Source organism: Coregonus lavaretus (genome assembly GCF_964263955.1).
Source record: "Coregonus lavaretus genome assembly, chromosome: 6".
In the NCBI taxonomy this organism is placed as follows: Eukaryota; Metazoa; Chordata; class Actinopteri; order Salmoniformes; family Salmonidae; genus Coregonus; species Coregonus lavaretus.
This window is the reverse complement of record NC_139993.1, coordinates 44,273,072-44,300,718: the sequence shown is the minus strand read 5'-3', so window position 1 is coordinate 44,300,718 and position 27,647 is coordinate 44,273,072. Positions and strand designations below refer to the sequence as shown.

The window sequence follows — 27,647 nt, the reverse complement described above, 5'->3', positions numbered from 1 at the left end:
GTGGGAATGTTTAGCGTTGTCTAAGTTACTCAAACTAACCTGTGTGTGTTCTAGGTGGTGGTGGTCCTACAGCAGGTCTTTGCTCTCATTCAGACGGTCCTCAGCAAGTGGCTCAACGACTCTCAGGTGGTGGAGGTGAGACACAAGCACACACTGAACAGACCAATAGTGATGTTTTAATATATGAAGCTTAAAAGAATCCAACTTGAACCAGCTGAAAATAAACAGTTATTACACTCTCCCCCTCCTTTCACCGTGCCCTCCCCCTCTCTCTCTCCCTCCCTCCTCCCAGGCGGTGTGTGCTATCTTTGAGAAGTCGGTGAAGACTCTGCTCCATGACTTTGCCCCCATGGTGTCTCAGCTCAGTGAGATGCTAGGACAGATGTACAGTACCATACCACAAGCCTCAGCACTGGACCTCACACGACAGGTACACACACATACACTTAAACACGCACACACACTTGAACACACTCACGCATACACGATACACACTCACACGCATCAGAGGCACACACACACTCACTCTCACAGAAACACCTTGACCAGTGTGAAACCGTCTGTGGTTGTGTTTGACAGATGGTCCATATATTTGCCAGTGAGACGGACCACTTCCCTCCAATCAAGGCTCTATTTGAGCTGGTTACCTCTGTAACACTCTCCATCTTCCAGCAAGGTAGGGGGTCCTGCAGGGGAGGGGGGTGATATTTGTCTGTTTTTCTTTTGGGTGAATTTGATTGACAGGCAAACCTACACACACTCCTGCTTTCACCTGAGAGCAGGAGAACAAGGACCATGGAGAATGAACATGGCTTCCATGAGAAATGCTTTTTGCGTGTGTGTCATCTAATACCTGCATAGCAGCAGAGGAAATACAATGGCTGCATCTCAATAGTCTAAAGTCCTCGTCTCCTCTACTTGGAGCTGGACAGTTGAAAGCACCTGTTGCACCATATTGCTTTAACCTGCCCTGTGTTTTTAGATGAGTACAGATGAAGGGGAGGCGATGAGGAGAGGAAGTCACATTAGACTATTGAGATGCATCCTCTGTCCTCCTGTGCTGCTATGGAGAATTAGATAAGAAAAGGCATTAGAAGGAAGTTTTTGTTTTTCACACTGATAATATCCAGTGGTTGTTTCTGAATACTGTCTAGCCCTCTCTCTTCTCCCTTTTTAGTTCTCCTCTCATTCCCCCTCTTCTGCTTTGACTGTGTTTGATTGATAATGGCTGCCTCTCCTCCTCTCCTCCCTTTCTTTAACTCTTTCTGAGCAGGTGACCTTAAATGTTACACTGTGGCCTGTATCTTATACAGTATGGTGCAACGTTACAAAACATTACAGAATGTTGTTGCAGAACAACGTTCATGTAGAAATGTATTGTGTAGAACAGACAGCCCTCTCAGTTTTACAGAACAGGGAATTGTGTGGGCTCTATACATTGCATTTCTATTTGGGTTGCACCGACTGAATAAGCCTGTAAGGTGGGGGCTTGTATGGGGGTGGGGGATGGGGTCTTTTTTGGAGTCTGGGAACAGCGAAGGGAAGGGTTGCCTCCCAAGTGTTCACCTTTTGGGGGGTGGGGGGGGTAGGGGTCAGGGGTCAGGGGTGCTATTGACCCAATCCCAAATTGACCCCCAGCCCCTACCCCCTTGGCACATGGATGGTTGTAAGCCACACAGAAAAATATAATCTCGCCTATCGTATGACAAGGTGGCGCTATAAGCAAGCCCCTAGGGTGTAGAGTCTAGGGGAGATGCCTAGGGCATAGGGGCTAGTCCAGGGGAAGGGGGTAGAGGCTAGGGTTTGATTTGGGACTGGACGCCCCTTTTTCTCTGAAGCGTCACAGTAACAGAGGTGCCTCCTGGGTTCCCCACTCCAAACCCACTTTTGTTATTTTTAGGTTTGTTCCTTCTCTTGTTCCTTCTTTCTTTTTGATCTCCAAATGGAACCCATGTCTTCTCTTTCTCTGCCTGTTTTTTGTTCGTTCAACCGCTCACTGTTTTTCTGAGACTCTTCCAAAGCTTCACACGCCCCTCCCTCCCTCTCCCCTTTGTTTGTGTTTTACTCACGTGTGACAATTATTTCAATGAGATCTTTTCTGTTCTCTTTTCTTTCCACATGACTGTTGAATCGGTTGAGTTGCTGTTTGTATATTATTATTCTACTCTTTATTCTTTATGATTTGTTAAGTTTCATCTTTATTATATTTTAGGACCCAGGGATCATCCTGATATTGTTGATTCATTTATGCAACTCCAAGCTCAGGTGTGTTTTTGGTTTCTTATTTCATTCACTTTGGGTTTCTCTCTCTCTCTCTCTCTCTGTCTTTTTATCTCTAGCTCTCTCTCTCCTCTCTCTCTCTCTGTCTTTTTATCTCTAGCTCTCTCTCTCCTCTCTCTCTTTCTGTTCTTTGTTAAAAAGGGTCATAGGGCGACCCATCATAATGGCAGGGCAGAGAATAGACAGTAGGTGGCGCTATTGAAGGACAGACTGTCTTCTTCAATACTCAGGGCTCTAATCAGCTCTAACCTTTTGTCTGATGATGAGGGAGTTAGGGTCAGAGTTCACCAAGGTCGTGTCCAGTAGGCATAAAAAATGAGAAAATGTTTTGAAAGGAGGAGGGACTACCTGAACGTGTCCAATAAGAAACATTTTCATGTTCAGTTGTCCTACTGAACACGACCCTGGGAAGTAGTTCCCTGTGACCTCACTGGTTAGAATCCCAGAGCCACGCCGCTTTTCTAATGTCATTCCAGCCCAGAGCCAATCAAAGCCCAAATTAATTAATATGCCATTAATTAATCAATTCAGGCGAATTGGTTGCCCTCTGTTTTTTTTCTTTTTGTCTTCCTTCTACATTCTTCTTCCTTTAATCTTTGGATAGATCTGATCTCCTCCTCTCCTCTTCCCTCTGTCCCTCTCTCCTCCTCCATCCTGAATGAGTTCATTACAGTATCAGTTGTATTTATCCGTACATGTACCTTACTTACTTACTTATGTTGCATATTCAATCCAACCAGGCCAAAAAAGGGAGAAAAAATAGTGTATCAGAATGAAATTGATACAAAAGCTACAGAACCATCACTGCCTTTTAGTTTGATTTAAGTTTTGAATAATTTTCTATGTTTGTTTTTCTCCAGTTTGTTTGCTGAGTTTGCATTGGAGCAGAGTTGTGTACTTACTGTATGAGTGGCAGTTTGTCATAGGGAGAGTGGAGTAGTCTAGCCTGGTAGCTTCATCTGTTTACCTGCTCTAGACAACTCCTTTAGCCCAACTCACATTCACTCCCCTCAAGGATTTAAAAGCATTGGATTGGTGTAAGAAACACTTTGTCTACACCAATCCAATGCTGTTAAATCCCAGAGGGGGAGTGAACAAGATCACACTTCAGGGAGAAGGGGGAGAATCAGAATTTGCCTCTTGCTGTTCAACTAGGGCTAGAAGTTGTTCCTGACCTTGTGGGTAAACAGTTGAACATGGCAATGACAAACGAGTTGTCTAAAGCAGACACAGTTCTGTCTACGAGGCTAGAAGAGTGGGGGGGGGGGGCAGTATATTCTGGGGTGGGAGGTAGGGGGGCAGAGAGATGGTGTACCCCTGGAGTAGGGGAACAGACTCCTGCCCTGTGTCATGCTTCTGTCTGCCTCCTACTGTAGGCCCTCAAACGGAAGCCAGATCTCTTCTTGTCTGAGAGTCTTGACGTGAAAGCTGTGTTCCATTGTGGTAAGTGTATGTTTCTTTGCTCCCAACACACACTGATCATTGTGTGTGTTGCCGCGTCCCTCTTAACACACACACACACACATACACACCTCGTCATTCATTGTGCCTCAGAGATCCCCAGAGATTGTGCTGGAAACATCTGAAGAGTAAAACTGTTAGAAAGTGTTTAAAGGTCAACTGCCCCTTAGGCCATTTCAATCCAGAGTTGGTTCTATGTGGCATGGATGTGAGTCAGAAACATTCATTATAGTGTCATAATTGACTACAAAGTGTAAATAGGATAAATTTGGACATGAGGTCAGTCTCGTCCAAAACGGAATTTTGTAAGTGAGTTTGTCACGACTTACTGGAGGGTTTACGATCATGCCCACTTGCCCAGTGCTCACTAACACGAGAGAAGCAGCTGTGCTGATTAAGCTCTATCTGCTAAGCACACTCTATCCAATCATAGCAGCCAGAACCTCCAGACAAGACAGTGAGACAGACCTGCCCATTACGCAGCGCCTCAGACTTGTTTACATAAGAAAATAAATTGCCAATGTTATGTTGAAATAACCTTAAGCCCTTTATTGAGTGGCCACTTGCTGATGTTTAATAGTGTTAATCACTCAAGTCTGCCACTTTTTGGGGCAAAATGAGAATTTTTTTACATTTTTAATCATTTAGCAGACGCTCTTATCCAGAGCGACTTACAGTTAGTGAATACATATATATATATATTTTTTTCATACTGGTCCCCCGTGGGAATTGAACCCACAACCCTGGCGTTGCAAACGCCATGCTCTATTAACTGAGCTACATCCCTGCCGGCCATTCCCTCCCCTACCCTGGACGACGCTGGGCCAATTTTGCGCTGCCCATGAGTCTCCCGGTCGCGGCCGGCTGCGACAGAGCCTGGATTTGAACCAGGATCTCTAGTGGCACAGCTAGCACTGCGATGCAGTGCCTTAGACCACTGCGCCACTCAGGAGAACTATGGAGACAGAGCGCATTTGTATCCTAACTGCAATTCCAAAACCCATTTGCGAGCATCTTGTCCCCCGCGACCTGCTTTGTAACATGATTCCCTATGAAACACTGCCAGACAGACACACTCTGGTAATACATAGTGAGAAAGTTGTAAAAAACAACGGCACTGAAGTATACACGTTGCCACTCACCCGTGATAAACACAGAGTTGGAACTTAGCTTGCAGGTGATTTGGGGTACTGATAAACAGTGTGTAGCTTGTGTTTTATGTACTATAGTTTGACAGCTTGCAGATGAAGTTGTAGACATGTTATCGTTCTCAGAAATCAGTCCTGAGAAAGTTTTTCATGTAAAAAAAAAAATACTTGAGAAATACTGCACCAAACACCTTAGCTAGATGTAAAATTGCGCGACTAAGACCTGCTCGGCAAACACTTCTACATGAATTACAGATTTCTTGATTTATCTTAGATTAATTCTGACTATTGATAGAAGTGACTATTTTGAGGAAGAGTATATGTTGTTGCCATGCTGACTCAGGAGGGACAAACAACAGTACCTGCCAGGGTAGGATATGTGAAAATAACACACCCAGATCAAACCACACCCCCAAGACAACTCTTGTTTGTCTTCAGTCATGGCCTCTAGCATTTCTTAGTGAGCAATCTTCCAAACGAGGCCAAATCAGGAAGTGCAGTCGCCCTTTAAATAGTTTAAATAGAATAGTTTCTTTAATGCCCTACCCCCCCTCTCTCTCTCCTGTAGGAGTACTGTCACTCAAATTCCCAGAGGCTCCAACAGTCAAGTCTACCTGCTTGTTCTTTGTGAGTGTACACACACACACACACACACACACACACACACACACACACACACACACACACACACACACAGTAAAGCTAAAATGTTTTAATTTGGCTCTATACTCCAGCATTTTGGATTTGAGATCAAATGTTTTTTAGTAAAGAATGTCACCTTGTATTTGAGGGTATTTTCATATCTGTTTTCCGTTTAGAAATGAAAGCACTTTATGTACATTAAACTGCAAATGCATCCATCAAGTTTGTAGTCAAAAGCTTGATGTAGTCATTACGTGCTAGGAATATGGGACCAAATACTGAACTTTTGACTACTTTAATAAACAATAAGTGAATATGTCCAAACACTTATGACACCTTCAAATGGGGGGACTAGAAACATAAAGAACCTTCATTTTTAAACGTTAAAACAGATATGCATGAAAATACCCTCAAATAAAAGGTGACATTCTGTAATGTCGCCTCATTTGAAACACTCCAAAATGTTGGAGTATCGAGCCAAAGTTTTAGCTTCACTGTCCAAATACATACGGAGGGGATTGTATGTTTTTGGTTAACCAAGGTAGATCTTGTTGATGAGATGTGATCTTAGTTTTGTGGTTCTCTCTGATTGTCCCTGTGTGTGTGCCGTAGACTGAGTTGTTGCCCCGCTGCTCAGATGTGCCCCCAGTGGCCAGAGTGGTGCAGGAGGATGGAAAACTACTGCTGCAGGCCGTACTAGAGGTAAACCTACATACATCGTCGCTAATGTCTTTTAGCTGTCCTACTGTATACTGAAACATCACCTTACTGACTGGTCTTTCCGTCTCTCTCTCCAGGCAATCGGTGGAGGTTCATCTCGTAGTCTGATGGACCAGTTTGCTGAGGTGCTGTTCAGTCTCAATAAGCACTGTTTCCCTCTTCTCACCGTGTGGCTGAAAGAGGCACTGCAGGCACCAGGCTTCCCGTCCACTAGGGTCACCACAGAACAGAAGGACACCTTCACCCAACAGATACTCAGGTACCACACACACACACACACACACACACACACACACACACACACACACACACACGTACTTGCTCACTCTCCTCACCTAAGCAATGCTGTTGTTAGCTTTTCTGTCTCTCTGTCTGACTCTCTCTCCTCCCGCTCTCCCTCTAGAGAGCGAGTGAATAAGCGGAGGGTGAAGGACATAGTGAAGGAGTTTACACTAGTCTGCAGAGGGCTTCACGGGACCGAGTATGCCGCTGAATACTGACCCTGACCTTGCCACAACCTCTTCCCCAGGCTGGACGCCACGGTACTACAGTACCCACAAACCCCTCAACACTGGAGTTTCCATTGGACGATTGAAACTAGACCCTCCCCCCTAGAACAGAAAACAGCTCCCCATACAGGCCAGCCATCGGACGAATGGTGCTCTGTCACACCACTCAGCGGTCTGACGAAGGCTGCTCTCCTTCTTTCCCCCTCTCTCTTTCTCTCTTTCTTTCCTTCTGTGACTTCAACTCCCAGCATGCCCTCTGTTCACCTTCTTTCTCTCTTTTCTCTCGCTCTGTCGTTCCATTGGGATCTTCCGTGGCTCAGAGGCTGTTTCCCTGCTGTTTCCTGGTTGTTTAGCATCTGAGACGATAGTGGTACTGTACCTGCCGTACGTAGCTAGCTAGTTTGCCTTTGTATCTTTGGAAAGAAAACTAAATATATATATATATATATATATATATACACACATCTATATAACGAAACAAAGGGGGTGCCAGTCCTGCTGCTGCTAAACAGGAAGAGAGAGGGACCAATGATGGGACAGGATTCTGTCGACAGACACGTATATTTACAGCATACCGTATATCATGCAACACCGACTCACGCACCCCTATGCTCTTACGTTTGCCAAAATTATTGTGGAATGTCATGTGAACTAGTCTTCTTTGATTTATGATATTTGCCTTTATGGGGAATTATGTGCTGATTGAAGGTTGAACCACTGACTAACTAGACTAAAGCAGAAGATTATACTGTCTGCTCTCCTGCCCCTGTCCAGTGCTACACACACAAAACTGTAGTTTCCTCATGAATCTAGAATGTCCGATGATCGATCAATGAGAGGAGGGAGAAAAGGTGAGGGAGAGAATGATAGAGGTAGGATAGATGAGTGTTGTGAGGGGAGGGAAAGGTATAGATGGGGGTGTGTTGTCCTAGCTGTGGACTGTAATCGTGCAACTCTAATCATGTTGTGCTTAATAAGTCACTGAACACTTCCTTGTGTGTGTGTGTGGGCGCGTGTGTGCAGTGTTGATGCAGTGTGCGTGAGTGTGAACAAATGTCTGCCTCCCCACTTGCTGAGTGCACTTATATCGGACCTTCATCACTTTCTCCTACCAAACACACAGATCCCCCCTCCCCCTTTAAACACGGACCCCATCCTTCCATTTGACACTCTCTTAGTCCTCCCCTACATACAGTACATGTCCTGAGTACTCCACTTAAGTGTTCTCCGCTCACCACACACAACTAACGTTACAACAGTCTACTAACCTCCATATTTCATGGATTGACTTACCAGTCCTAACCAATGACTAGATGAACTCATTCGTATGATCTATAAACCAGTAGAACAAACTACACACCGTACTGCTCTTAACCGGTGCTTGTCAACAAGCAACCTGAGTCCTATCACCCAACCGGGTGCCTGTCTAGAACAAGACGGGGGGGGGGGGGGGGGTAGTCAGTGATAATCATAAAGATTATTCAGGAAGTATATTTGCACTGGGAGCCAGATGGAATGGAACTCTTCTCCGTGAATGGAACTGAGACTGCGTCTGAAATGACTTTATAAGTATAAGGGGCAATTTTAGGACGGATGAAACGATTGGAGCAGCTGGCTCCCATGTGTAATTCCTGCTTCCTTATGACATCACCTCTGTCCAATCCCTCTTTGTGTCACTAGGTGCCTGCAGACATGTAGCATGTGTGTGTTTTTGGGGTACAGGGTGGGGGGGTTGGGAGATTATGAAATACTGTGGGAGTGTGACACTGTTTGAGAAAATGCTTTGGGTAGAAGTTGGCCATTAGACACAGATCTAGGATCATCTTACCCTCAGTGGATCCTCAACTTAACCATTATGGGCTGAAGATGCAAGACTGACTTTGGATCAGTATCTACGGTTGACTTCATCCTATGGTCAAGGGAACTGTCTGAGAATGTTCATCACTGACAGAGAGAGAGGAGGGGGAGAGAAGGAGGGTTGGAGCTGGGATGAAATGTACATGGTTTCTTTTTTGTACCTTGTTTTAATTTATTAAATATATCTGAGATGGCAAGTCCTTTGACATTGACTCTGTGTGTAAAAGTTTCCATTTCACACCTTCATGCACTTCCTACTGGCCAGTATTTTAGGTCTGTGTTGCCTGTAATGAAAATGAAAAAATGCAGAAAAGAACGGTAAATGTGAGGAAAAACATCTGTAACAGGAATATGGCACCAAGCTGTATTCATTAATCATTTTCATCTGCATCTTCCTAATTTCCCAAAGAGAAGAAGAGAATACAAAAGTTTTCAAGAAAATGTACAACCAGGATCATACTAAAGGTTTACAGCAGAAGCACGCATGCGCTGTGTTATCCTTGTCCGCGTGTGATGGCGGGTTTTGTGAGTCCTCACACGTGGGGTTCTCTACAATCTGTGGTCTCTGCCTGTCAGACATTCAGAAGAATATCTACATTTGGACTTAGAAGGTAAGCAGCCTTTTGCTAAGAATGTTTTCCACAAAACTTTGGCTCATATTTTACTCGTTGTTGTAGCGAACTACTAGCTAGTTAACTATTCGTATTGAAATATCCAGCTAACTGATGAATTATCGCTAGCTAGCGTTACTGTAGCTAGCAGCTTGCAACTTTGTAAGTAACGTTACCTATTAAAGTTTAGATTTGATGCCGATGTTATGTCCAGTGCACGATTTTATGTTATATTGTTGCAGGAAGTAGAACACTTTAGAAGAAGAAATCACTTTACGTGATTCTTTATCTTGCTAGCTACTTTGTTGCTACAACAATCAAATCCGAGTTTGATTTCATTCTTGCTTGTTTGATTTTGTTACCTAGTTAGCTAACCCAATTACTTCCAATATCTCTGGCTAAATTGCTAGCCGACATCAGACGCTTTGTTGTGATGGCGAACTCATCATAGCTAACAAAGCATTCTTTTCATATGGAGGACACTGGTTATCAGTTAACGAAATACCCCTGATCGAGCCCGAGCTGCATGCCTTGTGATGCAACACGCAAATAATAAAGTTGACCCAGTATGATTACTTTCCGAATGCCTGTATAGAGAGGTGAGTGGAATGGGAATCGGCATCATGAACCATATCAATTTAGCGAGCTAAAGTGAACACCTCTTTCTACCCTGTATTTTTGTCTAACTTTTTATAACTTAGTTACAGTTGGGGCAGGTTATGCAATGCAAAGAAACTGCAAATTTAGCTGAACAGCTAGGCTGCCTTGTCTCAGACTAGCACTATATTCATACGTGACAGTATCAGTGGACCTCAAATGCTACAGTAAACATTCCTTTGAGGGTCATTATTGTGGTCAGAGCATTGAGACACCGTTAGAACCCAAAGTGCAGTGTGTAGCAACCCGCACCAATAAACCAACAGTAAGGCTACACTTACAGACACGTATTTGATCTCGCACCAATATGCATCTTTGTAAAATGTCCTGTGTTTAGCTGACAGACACTAGTGTCACAAAAATAAAGCACACTGTTCTGGCTACTGAGTTTACCTCTGTCCAGGGCATGATCAAGTGAAAGGTCAACACAGGGACAGGTCTGGAGTCAGTCCTTATAGATTATCTATTGATTGTGTTTAATCTAAAGATGGTTAATGTTCAATTACTCTTCTGTCACGTGACCTCTACTATGTGCATAGTGATGTATGTGCTATGTCACCATTGGGTTTTGAAATGCAGTTGTTTTTTTCCCTCATCTTCTCTAGTTATGGCAGTAGTGAGGTTCTACAGTAAGGAGGCTGAGAGGGGGCGGGTCTTACAGACCGCTGCTCAGCTTCAACCCCAGCTGTCAATCACCAGTGAGCTCTGCTACAATGTTGAGCTGACAGGTGAGTGTGTTTGTGCATGTGTGTATAATGTATATGAGTGAAAGATACACACAAATACTTAGGCTGACTGGCTGTCGCTATCTGGAAGGCCAAAGTTAGTTACTTTAAGGAGCAGTTCTCTCTGTGGGTCTAACCCCAAGAAGTTCTGGACAATGGTGAATGAACTGGAGAATATTCCCTCCTCCTCACAGCTGCCCATGTTCCTTAATGTTGATGATGTGGTTGTTACTGACAAAGAGCACATGGCTGAGCTCTTTAATCACCACTTCATTTGACTCAGCCATTCCTCCTTGCTTGTCCAACATTTCCTCATCTCCCAGTCCTTTAATGCGACTATCCCTGATGCTCCTCCCTCTTTTTCCCCTGCCCCGCTACAAAGTTTCTCCCTGCAGGCGGTCACGGAGTCCGAGGTGCTAAAGGAGCTCCTTAAACTTGACACCAAAAAACCATCTGGGTCAGATGGTTTAGATCCTTTCTTCTTTAAGGTTGCAGCCCCTATCATCGCTGAGCCTATCTCTCACCTTTTTAACCTGTCTCTCCTCTCTGGTGAGGTTCCCATTGCTTGGAAGGCAGCCACTGTGCGTCCTTTATTTAAAGGGGGAGATCAAGCTGATCCTAACTGTTATGGGCCAATTTCTATCTTGCCCTGTTTATTAAAGGTGTTTTGTCTATATTGTCTATAAAATTTGTCTATAATCAACTGACTGGCTTTTTTAATGTCTAGTATTCTCTCTGGTATGCAATCTGGTTTCCGCTCAGGTTATGGATGTCACTGCAACCTTAAAGATCCTAAATTATGTCACCATTGCCCTTGATTCTAAGCAATGTTGTGTTGCTATTTTTATTGACCAGAGTGCAGTGTATAAAGTTAGAACATCTGCTATCTCAGCCACTGCCTGTCACCAAGGGAGTACCCCAAGGCTCGATCCTAGGCCCTTCTCAATTTACATCAACAACATAGCTCAGGCAGTATAAAGCGCTCTCATTCATTAATATGCAGATTATATAGTCTTCTACTCAGCTGGCCCCTCCCCGGATTTTGTGTTAAACGCTCTACAACAAAGCTTTCTTGGTGTTCAACAAGCTTTCTCTGCCCTTAACCTTGTTCTGAACACCTCCAAAACAAAGGTCATGTGGTTTGGTAAGAAGAATGCCTCTCTCCCCACTGGTGTGATTACTACATCTGAGGTTTTAGAGCTTGATGTAGTCACCTCATACAAGTATGGCTAGATAGTACACTGTCCTTCTCTCAGCACATATCCAAGCTGCAGGCTAAGGTTAAATCTGGACTTGGTTTCCTCTATCGTAATCGCTCCTCTTTCACCCCAGCTGCCAAACTAACTCTGATTCAGATGACCATCCTACCCATGCTAGATTAGAGATGTAATTTATAGATGTTCTTTACCATTCGGCCTTCAGATTTGCCACCAATGCTCCTTATAGGACACATCACTGCACTCTATACTCCTCTGTAAACTGTCCGTCTCTGTATACCCGACGGAAGACCCACTGGTTGATGCGTATTAAAAAAATAAATTTGAAATGAAGGTAAACAAAAAAAAGTGTCTTTAGCAAATATTAGACTCTAATTCTCTCTCTCCCGTCCTCCCTCATCTCTCTCCCTTTCCTCCCCTAGGTGCTGAGTCTCTGAGTGCAGAGCAGAGGGAGGTGCTGCTGTGGCTGTTCCGCCCCGCTTTGCAGACAGAACAGCTGTCTGACAAACCATACCTGACAGAGGGAGAGGGAGGAACACTGGTGGAGATTGGACCTAGGTACACACACACACCCGCGGGCCTAGAGTATAGTGAAATGTTCAAATCAACCCTTGCGCCCCACTGTTGATGTGTTGTGGTCTAATGTTCTTTGTTTGTGCTGCCCCCTCTAGGTTGAACTTTTCAACTGCATGGTCCACTAACGCTGTGTCCATCTGTCAGAGTGCTGGACTGACCAGCGTCACCAGAGTAGAGCTGTCCAGAAGACTGCTGATACAAGTACACAAATACACAGACACACACAATTTAGGTGCAATTTCTCAGGCTGCCATATCGCACAAGGGGACAACTCCTGGGTCAATTCTAACTCTCCTGTCCCTTTCTCTCTCCTCCCTCCAGCCCAAGGATGGACAGAGTGAGACAGTGCTGGGTGGAGAGGTGGAGAGACTGGTCAGCAGTCTGTATGACAGTATGACTGAGTGTGTGTACACACATCCCATCTCCTCCTTCACTGTGGCAACCAAACCACAGGAAGTGTTTGAGGTAGACATCCTGGGGAAAGGACGAGCTGCCCTGGAGACCGCTAACGACGAGCTGGGTGAGTACACACACGCACATGTTAACGTTAGATATCTCATCAGGTCTTCTATCTGTTCCTTCCTGTCTACAGTTTTCTTTATTTTCTCACTCTTTTTCTGATGTCAGCTATCTCTTGTTGTCCTCTCTAACATTTCCTTTTCCCTCCCCCTCTCTCATTCTCCAGTCCATCTCCTTATGGGAGTATGCCTACTTTGTCACATGATGTGTAATCTAATGACATAGATGGTTGAAGTCACAGGACTGTGACAGTGTCATTGATTAGCTCACGTGTGTCTGTAATTACACTAAGGCACACTTTGTGTGTTTGTGTAATTAGATTAAAGCATGCTGTGTGAGCAGTGATTTAACCGTTTGCAATATCAATGTGTGTGTAGTAAATTCAATCCCTCACACTTTCTGAGAGGCCTGTGGAGTTGAAGGCTGAATAACAAACTCACCCACATGAACAGCTTTCCCTTGATCACTAGTCTTATTTTTTGAATTGTGGCCTTGAGGAAGTGAGCTCCCTGTTTCATCTGTCATGTTTCATTGTTGATCCAAATAACATATTCAAGTGTGCGTGTGTGTAGGTCTGGCCTTTGACTCGTGGGATCTGGACTACTACACATCGTTGTTCCAGAGAGTGAAGAGGAACCCCACCAGTGTGGAGTGTTTCGACCTCGCCCAGTCCAACAGGTAGGTGTGTTTTGTTGGTGGTGTACTCTTTATTCTTCCTTCAGCCTAAGAGAAAGTATTTGGTATGTAGTAGTTGCCGTTTTTTCATTTCCTGTCTCTGTGCCGCCCCTCCCTCAGTGAGCACAGTCGTCATTGGTTCTTCCGGGGGCGTATGGTGATTGACGGACAGGAGCAGAAGGAGACTCTGTTCAGCCTCATCATGGACACCCAGCGTCATAGCAACCAGAACAACGTCATCCAGTTCTGTGACAACAGCAGGTAGGAGAGATGGTGTAAGGAAGGACTCTTTTACAAAATGTCACACAATGATGGTGTGACATTTCATAGCGTGTGTGTGTGTGTGTAGTGGTATAAAGGGGATGGAGGTGGAGTGTATGTACCCCAGAGACCCTTGCCAGGCCAGTTCCTACGAGTTGAGACGCTCTGAAAGACACGTCATCTTCACTGCTGAGACACACAACTTCCCCACTGGTGAGAACATACGCACACACTCACACAGGTCAGGAGCATGTTAAAGAGATCTTTCATACATATATTTACACACCTTTTTGAAATCTCCTCTCTCCCTGCCTTCCCCCTTCTTTATTTAACCCCAGGTGTCGCTCCGTTCAGTGGTGCAACCACAGGGACAGGAGGGCGTATCAGAGATGTGCAGAGTGCTGGGCAGGGCGGGCACGTTGTTGCTGGCACCGCCGGATACTGCTTTGGCAACCTCCACATACCTGGTAAGTGTCTGGAGAGATGTCTATCTGTACCTGCCTCTGTCTGTCGTGAGGATCATGGAAATGGCAGGAAACCTTGCATGAGTAAATTATGACCAATTGTCCATCTCATCTTCTCCCCCCATCCTTCTCATCTCTCCCCCCATCTCATCTTCTCCCCCATCCATCTCCTCTCTCCCCCCATCCATCTCCTCTCTCCCCCCATCCATCTCTTCTCTCCTCTCTCCCTCCACCCTTCTCCTCTCTCCCCCCACCCTTCTCCTCTCTCCCCCCACCCTTCTCCTCTCTCCCCCCACCCTTCTCCTCTCTCCCCCCACCCTTCTCCTCTCTCCCCCCACCCTTCTCCTCTCTCCCCCCACCCTTCTCCTCTCTCCCCCCACCCTTCTCCTCTCTCCCCCACCCTTTTCCTCTCTCCCCCACCCTTTTCCTCTCTCCCCCCACCCGTTTCCTCTCTCCCCCCACCCGTCTCCTCTCTCCCATCCTTCTCCTCTTTCCCCCCACCCGTCTCCTCTCTCCCATCCTTCTCCTCTTTCCCCCCACCCTTCTCCTCTCTCCCTCCACCCTTCTCCTCTCTCCCCCCCATCCTTCTCCTCTCTCCCCCCCATCCTCCTCCTCTCTCCCCCCCATCCTTCTCCACCCTCCCCAGGTTACAGCCTGCCATGGGAGTGTAAGGGGGAGGGGTGGGAGTACCCCCCCAGCTTCGCCTCTCCCCTGCAGGTGGTCATCGGAGCCAGTGACGGAGCGTCGGACTACGGCAACAAGTTTGGAGAGCCAGTCCTGGCAGGTACAGACACGATCACTGGAAACAACAGCAGCATCTGAAATTGCACCCTAGAAGAAAAGTGCTCAAAATAGCCCACGTTAACATATGTAGCTTAAGAAACAAGGTTCATGAAATCAGTAATTTGCTAGTAACAGATTACATTCATATTCTGACTATCTCTGAAACTCACTTAGATAATTCCTTTGATGATACAGTGGTAGCAATACAATGTTATAACATTTACAGAAAATATAGAAATGTCAATGGTGGAGGTGTTGCTGTTTATATTCAGGATCTCATGTTAAATACTGTTGAAGTAATATGGCTACAGGTTCATCTGCCTCACCTAATGCCCATTCTGGTGGGAAGCTGCTATAGACCACCAAGTGCTAACAGTCAGTATCTGGATAACATGTGTGAAATGCTTGATAATGTATGTGATATCAATACAAGAGGTATACTTTCTGGGTGACTTAAATATTGACTGGCTTTCATCAGGCTGCCCACTCAAGAGAACGCTTCAAACTGGCGGCAGGTAGCTTAGTGGGTAAGAGCGTTGTGCCAGTAACCGAAAGGTCGCTGGTTCTAATCCCCGAGCCGACTAGGTGAAAAATCTGTCGATGTGCCCTTGAGCAAGGCACTTAACCCTAATTGCTCCTGTAAGTCGCTCTGGATAAGAGCGTCTGCTAAATGACAAAAAAAAAAAAAAAAAAGCAAGGCACTTAACCCTAATTGCTCCTGTAAGTCGCTCTGGATAAGAGCGTCTGCTAAATGACAAAAATAAATAAATAAATAAATAAAAATAAGATAGAAAAATGATAAAAAATATATTTCCAAAAAAAATAATGTAACCGGTGCCTGCAACCTAGTTCAGGTTATCAGGGTAGTTACAAACAGTACAGGAATGAAATCATCAACATGTATTGATCATATCTTTACTAATGCTGCAGAGATTTGTTTGAAAGCAGTATCCAAATCCATTGGATGTAGTGATCACAATATCGACAACAAACTTTCAGCAGGCTTATAGAGAAGGACATTCAACAAGCACAGCACTTACACAAATGACTGATGATTGGCTGAGAGAAATTGATGGTAAAAAGATTGTGGGGGCTGTTTTGTTAGATTTCAGTGCGGCTTTTGACATTATCGATCATAGTCTGCTGCTGGAAAAACGTATGTGTTATGGCTTTACTCCCCCTGCTACAGTGCCTTGCAAAAGTATTCATCCCCCTTGGCGTTTTTCCTATTTTGTGAAATGTCAAATGTCAGAATAATAGTAGAGAATGATTTATTTCAACTTTGATTATTTTCATCACATTCCCAGTGGGTCAGAAGTTTACATACACTCAATTAGTATTTGGTAGCATTGCCTTTAAATTGTTTAACTTGGGTCAAACGTTTCGGGTAGCCTTCCACAAGCTTCCCACAATAAGTTGGGTGAATTTTGGCCCATTACTCCTGACAGAGCTGGTGTAACTGAGTCAGGTTTTGTAGGCCTCCTTGCTCGCACACGCTTTTTCAGTTCTGCCCACAAATGTTCTATAGGATTGAGGTCAGGGCTTTGTGATGGCCACTCCAATACCTTGACTTTGTTGTCCTCAAGCCATTTTGCCACAACTTTGAAAGTATGCTTGGGGTCATTGTCCATTTGGAGGCCTATTAGCGACCAAGCTTTAACTTCCTGACTGATGTCTTACATTTACATTTTAGTCATTTAGCAGACGCTCTTATCACGAGCGACTTACAGGAGCAATTAGGGTTAAGTGCCTTGCTCAAGGGCACAGACAGATTTTTCACCTCGTCGGCTCAGGGATTAGAACCAGCGACCTTTCTTATACTGGCACAACGCTCTTAACCACTAAGCTACCTGCTGCCTGAGATGTTGCTTCAATATATCCACATAACTTTCCTTCCTCATGATGCCATCTATTTTGTGAAGTGCACCAGTCCCTCCTGCAGCAAAGCACCCCCACAGCATGATGCTGCCATCCCCGTGCTTCACGGTTGGGATGGTGTTCTTCGGCTTGCAAGCATCCACCTTTTTCCTCCAAACATAATGATGGTCATTATGGCCAAACAGTTATATTTTTGTTTCATCAGACCAGAGGACATTTCTCCAAAAAGTACGATCTTTGTCCCCATGTGCAGTTGCAAACCGTAGTCTGGCTTTTTTATGGCGGTTTTGGAGCAGTGGCTTCTTCCTTGCTGAGCGGCCTTTCAGGTTATGTCGATATAGGACTTGTTTTACTGTGGATATAGATGTCTTGGAATGGCCTAGTCAAAGCCCAGACCTCAATCCAATTGAGAATCTGTGGTATGACTTAAAGATTGCTGTACACCAGCGGAACCCATCCAACTTGAAGGAGCAGGAGCAGTTTTGCCTTGAAGAATGGGCAAAAATCCCAGTGGCTAGATGTGCCAAGCTTATAGAGACATACCCCAAGAGACTTGCAGCTGTAATTGCTGCAAAAGGTGGCTCTACAAAGTATTGACTTTGGGGGGGTGAATAGTTATGCACGCTCAAGTTTTCTGTTTTTTTGTCTTATTTCTTGTTTGTTTCACAAGAAAAAAATGTTTTGCATCTTCAAAGTGGTAGGAATGTTGTGTAAATCAAATGATACAAACCCCCCAAAAATCCATTTGAATTCCAGGTTGTAAGGCAACAAAATAGGAAAAATGCCAAGGGGGGTGAATACTTTCGCAAGCCACTGTATATTGTGGATACAGAGTTACCTGTCTAACAGAACACAGAGAGTGTTCTTTAATGGAAGCCTCTCCAACATAATCCAGGTAGAATCAGGAATTCCCCAGGGCAGCTGTCTAGGCCCATTACTTTTTTCAATATTTACTAATGACATGCCACTGGCTTTGAGTAAAGCCAGAGTGTCTATGTATGTGGATGACTCAACACTATACATGTCAGCTACTACAGCGACTGAAATGACTGCAACACTTAACAAAGAGATGCAGTTAGTTTCAGAGTAAGTGGCAAGGAATAAGTTAGTCCTACATATTTCTAAAACTAAAAGCATTGTATTTGGGACAAATCATTCACTAAACCCTAAACCTCAACTAGATCTTGTAATAAATAATGTGGAAATTGAGCAAGTTGAGGTGTCTAAACTGCTTGTAGTAACTCTGGATTGTAAACTGTCATGGTCAAAACATATTGACACAACAGTAATTAAGATGGGGAGAAGTATGTCCATAATAAAGCGCTACTCTACCTTCTTAACAGCACTATCAACAAGGCAGGTCCTACAGGCCCTAGTTTTGTCACACCTGGACTACTGTTCAGTCGTGTGGTCAGGTGCCACAAAAAAGGACTTAGGAAAATTGCATTTGGCTCAGAACAGGGCAGCACGGCTGGCCCTTGGATGTACACAGAGAGCTAATATTAATAATATGCATGTCAATCTCTCCTGGTTTAAAGTGGAGGAGAGATTGACTTCATCACTACTTGTATTTATTAGAGGTATTGACATGTTGAATGCATCGAGCTGTCTGTTTGAACTACTGGCGCACAGCTCGGACACACATGCATACCCCACAAGACATGCCACCAGAGGTCTCTTCACAGTCCCCAAGTCCAGAAAAGGCTATGGGAGGCGCACAGTACTACATAGAGCCATGACTACATGGAACTCTATTCCACATCAAGTAACTGATGCAAGTAGTAAAATTAGATTAAAACAACAGATTAAAAAAACACCCTATGGAAGAGCGGGGACTGTGAAGCAACACAAACATAGACACATGCATACACACACACGGTAACATATGCGCTATACACACACGTACACATAGGTTTTGTACTGTAGATATGTGGAGTAGGGGCCTAAGGGCACACAGTGTGTTGTGAAATCTGTGAATGTAGTGTAATGTTTAAAATTATATGAACTGCCTTAATTTTGCTGGACCCCAGGAAGAGTAGCTGCTGCCTTGGCAGCAGCTAATGGGGATCCATAATAAATACAAATATAGTGCTGCTGAAGTACTTCAATAGTAGTGCGCTATATAGGGAATAGAGTGCCATTTCATACACCCTGATCAAAAGTGGTGCAACGTCTAGGGAATAGGGTCCCATTTCAGACTTAACCAACATGAGAGAAACTTTTTTTGTTGTTGGTTGAAACCACAGTAGGTAAACTTGCTCTCTGTCTCCATCCAGGCTTTGCTCGGTCCTTCGGCATGCGACTGGCCAGTGGGGAGAGGAGAGAGTGGATCAAACCAATCATGTTCAGCGGTGGCCTGGGCTCCATCGAAGACGCACATGTGAAGAAGGAGCAGGCGGAGAAAGGTGAGATCTTTGGTTAGAGCTGATTGGTCAACGCGTGGAAATCGACTAGGTCATTTATTGACATTATATGATTATTTTAAACATCATAGAATTACTGCCAGTCTGTAAACACAACTGTTACTTGAGCTGTTGTGTTTGTCAGGAATGGAGGTGGTGAAGATCGGGGGTCCGGTTTACAGGATCGGAGTGGGGGGGGGGGCTGCCTCCTCTATCCAAGTGCAGGGTGATAACTCCAGTGCCAGAGACCTGGGGGCGGTGCAGAGAGGAGATGCTGAGATGGAACAGAAGATGAACCGGGCTCTCAGGGCCTGTCTGGAGAGAGCGGGAGGAAACCCTATCTGTAGTATACATGACCAGGGGGCGGGGGGCAATGGTAAGGAGAGTGTGTGTGTGACAAAGCTGAGGAACGGAAGTCTGAGTTGTGATTATTTGTGTGTTAGATTTTGTAGTTGTGTGTTGGGTGTGTAGTTGTGTGCTGGGTGTTGGATTAATGTAGTTGTGTTGTAGGTAACGTGTTGAAGGAGCTGTGTGAGCCGGCGGGAGCTGTGATCTATTGCAGCAGGTTTAAGAGAGGAGACCCCACCCTCAGTGTGTTGGAGCTGTGGGGGGCGGAGTACCAGGAGAGCAACGCCATGCTCATCCGCCAATCAGATCACTCCTTCCTGGAGAGGGTGTGTCAGAGGGAGAAGTGCCCTGTTGACTTTGTAGGAAACATCACCGGAGATGGAAAGGTAAAGAGAGGGAGGGAGGAAAGGGGAGAATTTCTGCTCACAACTGAATCACATTCTTTTTCATTTTACCACACAACTTTCAAATGGGGTGTGAGTGATCTTAATAATGGTCTCTCTCCATGTGTAGATAGTGCTAGTGAATGATGTGGGTGTTGGTGCAGGAGAGGACAAGACAGACAGAGTGCGCTGTCCTGTAGACCTCCATCTGGACTGGGTGCTGGGGAAGATGCCCCAGAAGGACTTTGTCATGGAGAGGATGACCACTGACCTCAAGCCTCTGTCTCTTCCCACTGGGCTGGGTGTAAGAGATGCCCTAGACAGAGTCCTACGCCTGCCCGCCGTCGCCTCCAAACGCTACCTTACTAACAAGGTGTGTGTGTTTTAGGGATTTCACTCTCAGTAGTATTTGATCCTCACGTTAAAAACATTAAAAAAATTAAATTAAGGCCGTTAGGTTTAGTACCGTAATTTTCGGACTATAAGCCGCGCCTTTTTTCCAATTTTTCGACCCTGCGGCTTATATAACGGTGCGGCTAATCTATGGATTTTTACAGCTAACGGCCACTAGAAGACCTCCTAAATCTATGGATTTTACAGGTTACAGTCCACCAACTTTAACTCTATGGGCTCTATGACCGGTCTGCGCCCCCCACCTTTAAGCGGCGGGCTCCAGCAGGAAAAGCTGGAGGCCCGAAAAGAGTGAGACAGGTAGCGCGTAAAAGTGGAACCGAGAGTGGTACGAGAGACAGAACGAGAGACAGACAGACAGACATTACGAGAGCGAGACAGTTTGTCTCTTTCCCGACAATCCCCTCTGTGCACGAACCCTTACATATGGTAATTAAACATTAAAACACCTGCGACTTATAGTCCAGTGCGGCTTATATATGTACACATCATTCCATTCAATATCATTCAATTTAGCTGCTGCGGCTTATACTCCGGTGCGCCTTATAGTGCGGTAAATAAAATGTTTTGGTAGAGAGAGAAGCTCTGAGCTCATTTTGTATCCTCTGTCTCCCTTAATCTCTCTCTCTCTCTTAATCTCTCTCTCTCTCTTAATCTCTCTCTCGCTCTCTTCTGTGTCTCCATCCCTCTCTCTTCTGTCTCCATCCCTCTCTCTTCTGTGACTCCATCCCTCTCTCTTATATTCTGTCTCCATCTCTCTTATCTTCTGTCTCCATCCCTCTCTTCTGTGTCTCCATCCCTCTCTCTTATCTTGTGTTTCCATCCCTCTCTCTTATCTTCTGTCTCCATCCCTCTCTATCTTCTGTCTCCATCCCTCTCTCTTATCTTCTGTCTCCATCCCTCTCTCTTATCTTCTGTCTCCATCCCTCTCTTCTGTGTCTCCATCCCTCTCTCTTATCTTCTGTCTCCATCCCTCTCTCTTATCTTCTGTCTCCATCCCTCTCTCTTATCTTCTGTCTCCATCCCTCCCTCTTCTGTGTCTCCATCCCTCTCTTCTGTCTCCATCCCTCTCTTCTGTGTCTCCATCCCTCTCTCTTATCTTCTGTCTCCATCCCTCTCTCTTATCTTCTGTCTCCATCCCTCTCTCTTATCTTCTGTCTCCATCCCTCTCTCTTATCTTCTGTCTCCATCCCTCTCTTCTGTGTCTCCATCCCTCTCTCTTATCTTCTGTCTCCATCCCTCTCTTCTGTGTCTCCATCCCTCTCTCTTATCTTCTGTCTCCATCCTTCCCTCTTCTGTGTCTCCATCCCTCCCTCCTCTGTGTCTCCCTCCCTCTCTCCCCTCCCTTTCTCAGGTGGACCGGTCTGTTACAGGTCTGGTTGCCCAGCAACAGTGCGTTGGTCCTCTCCACACCCCATTGGCTGATGTCGCTGTCGTTGCTCTATCGCCATTCGGCCTGAAGGGGGCGGCAACCGCCATCGGGGAACAACCAATCAAAGGTCTCGTTTCCCCGGGGGCGGGAGCTCGCATGGCCGTGGGGGAAGCGCTGACCAATCTGGTGTTTGCTGAAGTCACAGCCCTGAAGGTAATCGAATATAACAGGGGCACGGTTAGAATCACAGCCCTGACAGGAACAGAAAATTATAGGCATGCAATGATCACAGCAAGAGATAATTATAAGGGTGCAATGACATTGACCACAGTCAAAGCCCTTCAGAAAGACAGAAAACTAACTTTTAGCAAAAATCAGCACCAGTCTCTCTGTGCTAAGTGCTGACTGTGTGTGTGTGTGTGTGTGTGTGTGTGTTCTCAGGATGTAAAGTGCAGTGGTAACTGGATGTGGGCGGCAAAGCTCCCTGGTGAAGGGGCATGTCTCTGGGAGGCGTGTCAGGCCATGTGTGATGTCATGGGTCAGCTGGGTGTGGCCATCGATGGAGGGAAGGACTCACTGAGCATGGCTGCTAGAGTTGGTACAGAGACTGTCAAAGCACCAGGTACATTGTGTGTGTGTTTAGGGGTCTGTGTGTGTGTTTGGGACAGGCAGTGTGTTTTTTAGTACAGTATGTGTGTGTTGTGTATAAATCTGTCTTCTCTCTAGGTGCTCTGGTCATCTCTGTGTATGCTGTGTGTCCTGACATCACGGCTACTGTTACCCCTGACCTGGAGAACCCTGACGGCCAAGGTACGCTACTCACGCATACACACACACACTCTTGAACAGACACATTCACACAGCACATCACAATACTGACACAGCTCAACATTTAAACCTTTTCCTGAGTTGATTTCCACACACACACCTCTCTAACATTCCTCCTCTCCAGGTGTGTTGCTGTGGGTTCCCGTGAGTCCAGGTCACTACAGACTGGGAGGGTCAGCTCTGGCCCAGTGTTACGGTCAGTTAGGTGACCACTCACCTGACCTCGACCGCCCGGAGCTACTGACTGCCTGCTTCAATACCACACAGATCCTTCTACACGGTCAGTCACGCTTTATATCAGTATGTCTAATATACTGTAACCGTACTGTCTGCTGAGTGTATCATACCAGTGTATTATAGTCAGTATTGTATCATACCAGTGTACTGTCGGAGTGTATTGTAGAAGTGTGTTATGTGTGTTGCAGACCGCCTGCTGAGTGCAGGACATGACATCAGTGACGGAGGGCTCATTTCCTGTCTGCTTGAGATGGCGTTCGCAGGGAATCGTGGGATAGACGTGGACCTGCCCTCTCTGGGTGCTGGAGGTCAGTATGACAGAGAATTCCATTACTTTATTTAAACCCCTAAGGGGCAAGGAAGGCATCAATATTCTCTATATGCAATACATACAACACAGAGCTCTCTCACTTACCATCTCTCCCTCTCTCTATGTCCCCTCCCCCTCACTTCCTATAGTCCTGGAGGTGTTATTCAGTGAGGAGTTGGGCTTGGTAGTGGAGGTGTGTAAGAGGGATGTGGAGAGTGTGTGTCAGAGGTACACACACGCTGGACTACAGTGTCACCGCATCGGCACCACCCAAGGCTTCGGACCAGAGTCCATGGTGAGACAGACACACTATTTATATCACTATTGTTTGTCTTGGATGATCATATCGGGCAGAATCCTAAGTTAGATACTTAAGCAGTAAGGCCCAGGGGGTGTGGTATATGGCCAATATACCATGGCTAAGGGCTGTTCTTAAGTGCCTGGATACAGCCCTTAGCTGTGGTATATTGGCAATATACTGTACCACAAACCCCCAAGGTGCCTTAATGCTATTATAAACTGGTTACCAACCTAATTAGAGCAGTACAAATACATGTTTTGTCATACCCATGGTATATGGTCTGATATACCACGGCTATCAGTATTCAGGGCTCGAACCACCCAGTTTATAATATAGAATTGAGCACTTGACTCAAACTCAGATAAATAATGCATTGATATCAATGTTTTTTGGGGGATGTTGTTTATTTTTGTTGTTGTTGACATTGTCCTTCCTCTTCCTGTCTCAGGTCAGAGTTCATGTGGACGGACAGGAAGTGCTGAGCGAGCGTCTGCCCAGCCTCCGGGCGTTGTGGGAGGGCACCAGTTTCCAGCTTGAGCGCCTGCAGGCCAATCAGCTGTGTGTACAGCAGGAAGAGGAGGGGCTAGCCTCACGCACACAGCCCTACTTCAAACTCACCTTTGACCCCATGGAGAAACCCAGCATGAACGGTCTGGGTGCAGGCCAGCCTCGCGTGGCTGTGGTCAGAGAGGAGGGCAGCAACGGAGACAGAGAGATGGCCGTCTCTCTCTACATGGCTGGCTTTGAGGTACCGCGCACACATACACACATACACATACATACACCTAATTTGTTTGTGACACCTCTCTCTCTGTGTCTATATCTAGGTATGGGATGTGACCATGCAGGACCTGTGTTCAGGCTCTTTAACTCTAGAGATCTTCAAGGCTCTGGTGTTTGTAGGAGGATTCAGCTATGCAGACGTCCTGGGCTCAGCTAAAGGTAAGCACAAAGGCACACGCATACAACATGTACACATACACACTCATATTCGCTTTAACCCTGTGTGTGTCTGTCTCCTGATAGGCTGGGCTGCCACGGTGACCTATAACCCCCGGGCCAGGGCGGAGTTTGAGCAATTCCGCCGTCGTGAAGACACGCTGAGTCTGGGTGTTTGCAACGGCTGTCAGCTCCTAGCCCTGCTGGGATGGGTCGGAGAGGGGGAGGAGGGAGGAGGTGGTAGGCTAACCGTTTGGCTTTGGTGTCTACTTACTACAGTTTCTTCCCAGAGAGTGATTCAGCAAGACAAAGATTAATTTGAAGACTCTATTTTGAGTACTGTTCCCTTAGACATGACAGTCCCACTCACCCTCTTGCTGTGTGTTTGTCTCTACAGAGTCTGAGGTGGTCCTGACCCATAACCAGTCCGGCAGGTTTGAGTCGAGGTTCGTCAGTGTGGGGATCAAGGCCTCTCCTTCAGTCTGGCTCCGGGGCATGGAGGGCTCTGCCCTGGGCGTCTGGGTGGCTCACGGGGAAGGTACAATAATCTTTAAATAATCTTCAGCCTATCTAGCGTCATAGACAACTATTGCAATTTTCGACATGATAAATGTTGGCAATGATGCACGAACACCAAGGGTCATCCAACTGAAACAAGGTTATCTGTAAACGGTGTCCTTATCCTCCCTCTCCATCTTCTCCCTCTCTCCAGGTCTGGTTCAGTTCCGTTCCCCCCAGGTTCAGCAGCGTATCATCTCCTCCAGCCTCGCCCCCCTCCGTTACCTAGATGACACGGGCGCACCCACTGAAGTGTACCCCCAGAACCCTAACGGCTCTCCCCAGGGCCTGGCGGGGCTGAGCTCCAGGGATGGGCGCCACCTGGCCATGATGCCCCACCCGGAGCGCTGTACCTTGGGCTGGCAGTGGCCATGGGCCCCAAGGGAGCTCCGGAGCTCCCTCAGCACCACCTCTCCCTGGCTACGCATGTTTACTAACGCTGCTGCCTGGTGTAGTCATCAACAGTGAGGGAGCTAGCTAGACAACACCACTCTTTCACACTGTAGTCCAACTGTGGAAATCAGAATTGGGCTTGAATGTCAGTTGCACTGCTGAAATGGTCAAACATTCCTATTACTACCCCACATCATTACACGTTATTCACTGTTCTGTTTTAACTGAACGCTGAAATCAGTCTTTGTGTCATTGTGACTTAAAATAGTATTTTCTGAAACTGAAAAGTATTTGCATAAAATGTTTTACATTCCAGAGAATCAATGCTGAAACAGACCCCACCAATCACTGCACCGTGGTCAAAAGTATCTGATCAATCACTTGAGCGGTCTTTAACATTACAAAGGTCACGGTACTACTAACACAGTTTGATTGGTCCTCTGTTTATCACTGGTACTGTTCAATTATATTGGGAGATTTTGTAATTTACTGACAAATTGACAAATGGTTTAAGAACTGTTATTTTCTATCAAACTGAGAACTAATTAAATATATTTCAAAGTGGAGATGGAATAACTGATACAAGGATAATGTATATTTTAATGTGTAGTTGAATGTCTATATTGTATTTTGATGTGTATTGTTCTGCTAAACAGGGCTCAATAGTCATTGGTCTCAGCATTGACTCCCTGTTCAATAAGGACGAAGAACAAACTTTCAGAACAATAAATACATCATTTATAGGATTTTACAAGTATTCACAATATTAATATCAAGTATTTACAGTTTCATTTTATAGTACTGACATCACTGAGAAACAGCAGGGTTGCATTGAGCAGGGTGCAATATAATAGGTCTACATTTAAGCTGCACCCCCCTGAACAGACCCCAGGCTTCATTGAACCACTGAAGGCCATTGATAACGATGATAACACGGTCACCAAAATAAAGGCTACAGGTAGGGTTGCAAAATTCCAGGAACGTTCAATAAATTCCCTGTTTTTTTTCCTACAAATCCTGGTTGGAGGATTCTGGATTTCCTGCTTATTCCCTCCTGATTCTGGGAATCTTCCAACTGAGATTTAGGGAAAACCTGGGAATTTATTGAAACTTTCCGGAATTTTGCAACCCTAGCTACAGGTACTGTAGGAGTAGAAAGAAAAACTACACAAAAAAACATTGAAATGCTACATAATTTTTTTTAAAAATCCATAAAACATGCCACTGGAGGAGGAGAAACTAGTTGTGTAGGTTCCACCATGTTGCTTTCACCAGCTCAGTGGTCATGAAGGAAAGAAGGCTAGTTGTATGACACTTGAGACTCACTTGTATTCAGCAATGCATAAACTGGGCCTCTGGTTAGACTTACCACTGTTGGGCTGTAATTTGCTGAAAACCTGAACACGTCTCTGCTAGTGTTACAATGAGTCCAAAACCTGGGGTGTAATCATTAGTCCAAACTGTTTTGCAACAAAAACGAGAGTTTCTATTAGACAAATTCAGTTAGATCCCTCTCCATTTGGTTCCTAGTGAATACTCCCCTGTTAACCCCTGGATGAAAACCAGCAGACACTCTGCTTACTTCTTGCTAGGTCTCGCTCTCAAAAAATAGGTTCTTCACCTCAAGAGATCTCCTGTTGAAATGAAGGCTAAATCACTGCTGGCCATCATTTCTGCTGCTCGCTCTACAGAGAGTTACTGAACAGGCCTACCCCCTGTGTGCTCTGATGAGTTCCCACTATCTGGTGCCATCTGCTGGTTGATGTTGATAACACAGATGAGCAGCAGGAAGACCACCACCAGGTCATCCAGGACCCCCAGGAGGCCAGACAGGGAGGGTGGAGCATCCAGGGGGGGCGTGGAGAAGGACACCACAGTCCCCAGACAGCAAAGCGCCACCCGGAGGAAGAAGAGACACACTAGGCCCCCCATGGTGACCAGGCGACGGACTAGCAGCTGCAGGAACAGGGGCGTGTCACACAGGTAGTCTGTCACCTAAGGGACAGACGACAAACAGGGACACAGGTGTGAGTAGAGGGTGTCACGGTCACCTCGCCTGGCTTCAGGTGGGACAGAGAGATCTGGCTCTTGTTCAATAGAGCAGGGGTTTCCAAACGTTTTGGGGCTGGGATTCCTTTGATAGCAAATTCATCAGTGATTTAAAAATAGCATACAAGGAGTT

General features: G+C 45.7%; 3 protein-coding genes across 3 annotated transcripts in view; 2 read left to right on the top strand and 1 right to left on the bottom strand.

The window, feature by feature from the left end:
• Positions 1 to 8,829, top strand: part of ipo13b (importin 13b) — a 31,127-nt gene extending 22,298 nt beyond the window's left edge. Inside the window, exons 16-24 of the mRNA XM_084163790.1 lie at positions 55 to 135; positions 293 to 430; positions 580 to 676; positions 2,213 to 2,265; positions 3,657 to 3,723; positions 5,458 to 5,516; positions 6,144 to 6,233; positions 6,329 to 6,510; positions 6,655 to 8,829. Of these exons, the coding sequence (XP_084019916.1) occupies positions 55 to 135; positions 293 to 430; positions 580 to 676; positions 2,213 to 2,265; positions 3,657 to 3,723; positions 5,458 to 5,516; positions 6,144 to 6,233; positions 6,329 to 6,510; positions 6,655 to 6,751 (864 nt within the window). The 3' untranslated portion in view covers positions 6,752 to 8,829. The remainder of the gene's footprint in view (positions 1 to 54; positions 136 to 292; positions 431 to 579; positions 677 to 2,212; positions 2,266 to 3,656; positions 3,724 to 5,457; positions 5,517 to 6,143; positions 6,234 to 6,328; positions 6,511 to 6,654) is intronic.
• A 284-nt stretch (positions 8,830 to 9,113) lies between these two features.
• On the top strand, positions 9,114 to 26,211 carry pfas (phosphoribosylformylglycinamidine synthase). Its single transcript, XM_084164039.1, has 25 exons — positions 9,114 to 9,228; positions 10,491 to 10,613; positions 12,250 to 12,385; positions 12,499 to 12,604; positions 12,725 to 12,923; positions 13,495 to 13,600; positions 13,718 to 13,858; positions 13,947 to 14,071; positions 14,197 to 14,325; positions 14,969 to 15,106; positions 19,260 to 19,388; positions 19,531 to 19,761; positions 19,896 to 20,119; positions 20,247 to 20,489; positions 21,882 to 22,112; positions 22,341 to 22,521; positions 22,626 to 22,709; positions 22,852 to 23,007; positions 23,153 to 23,272; positions 23,424 to 23,569; positions 24,024 to 24,323; positions 24,403 to 24,517; positions 24,602 to 24,754; positions 24,912 to 25,052; positions 25,227 to 26,211. Exons 2-25 carry the CDS (start codon positions 10,493 to 10,495, stop codon positions 25,538 to 25,540), a joined length of 3,969 nt encoding a protein of 1,322 aa, XP_084020165.1. The 5' UTR covers positions 9,114 to 9,228; positions 10,491 to 10,492; the 3' UTR covers positions 25,541 to 26,211.
• Positions 26,198 to 27,647, bottom strand: part of LOC311131191 (E3 ubiquitin-protein ligase RNF170-like) — a 20,058-nt gene continuing 18,608 nt past the window's right edge. The window contains exon 7 of the mRNA XM_084164040.1: positions 26,198 to 27,460. Within this exon, the coding sequence (XP_084020166.1) occupies positions 27,161 to 27,460 (300 nt within the window). The 3' untranslated portion in view covers positions 26,198 to 27,160. The remainder of the gene's footprint in view (positions 27,461 to 27,647) is intronic.

Bases quoted from the DNA above. Each gene is read 5' to 3' on its own strand.
- pfas (XM_084164039.1), top strand. From the start codon at position 10,493: ATGGCAGTAGTGAGGTTCTACAGTAAGGAGGCTGAGAGGGGGCGGGTC. The intron at 20,120-20,246 runs GTAAAGAGAGGG...CTCCATGTGTAG, and splicing joins ACATCACCGGAGATGGAAAG to ATAGTGCTAGTGAATGATGT. The intron at 22,710-22,851 runs GTACGCTACTCA...CCTCCTCTCCAG, and splicing joins GGAGAACCCTGACGGCCAAG to GTGTGTTGCTGTGGGTTCCC.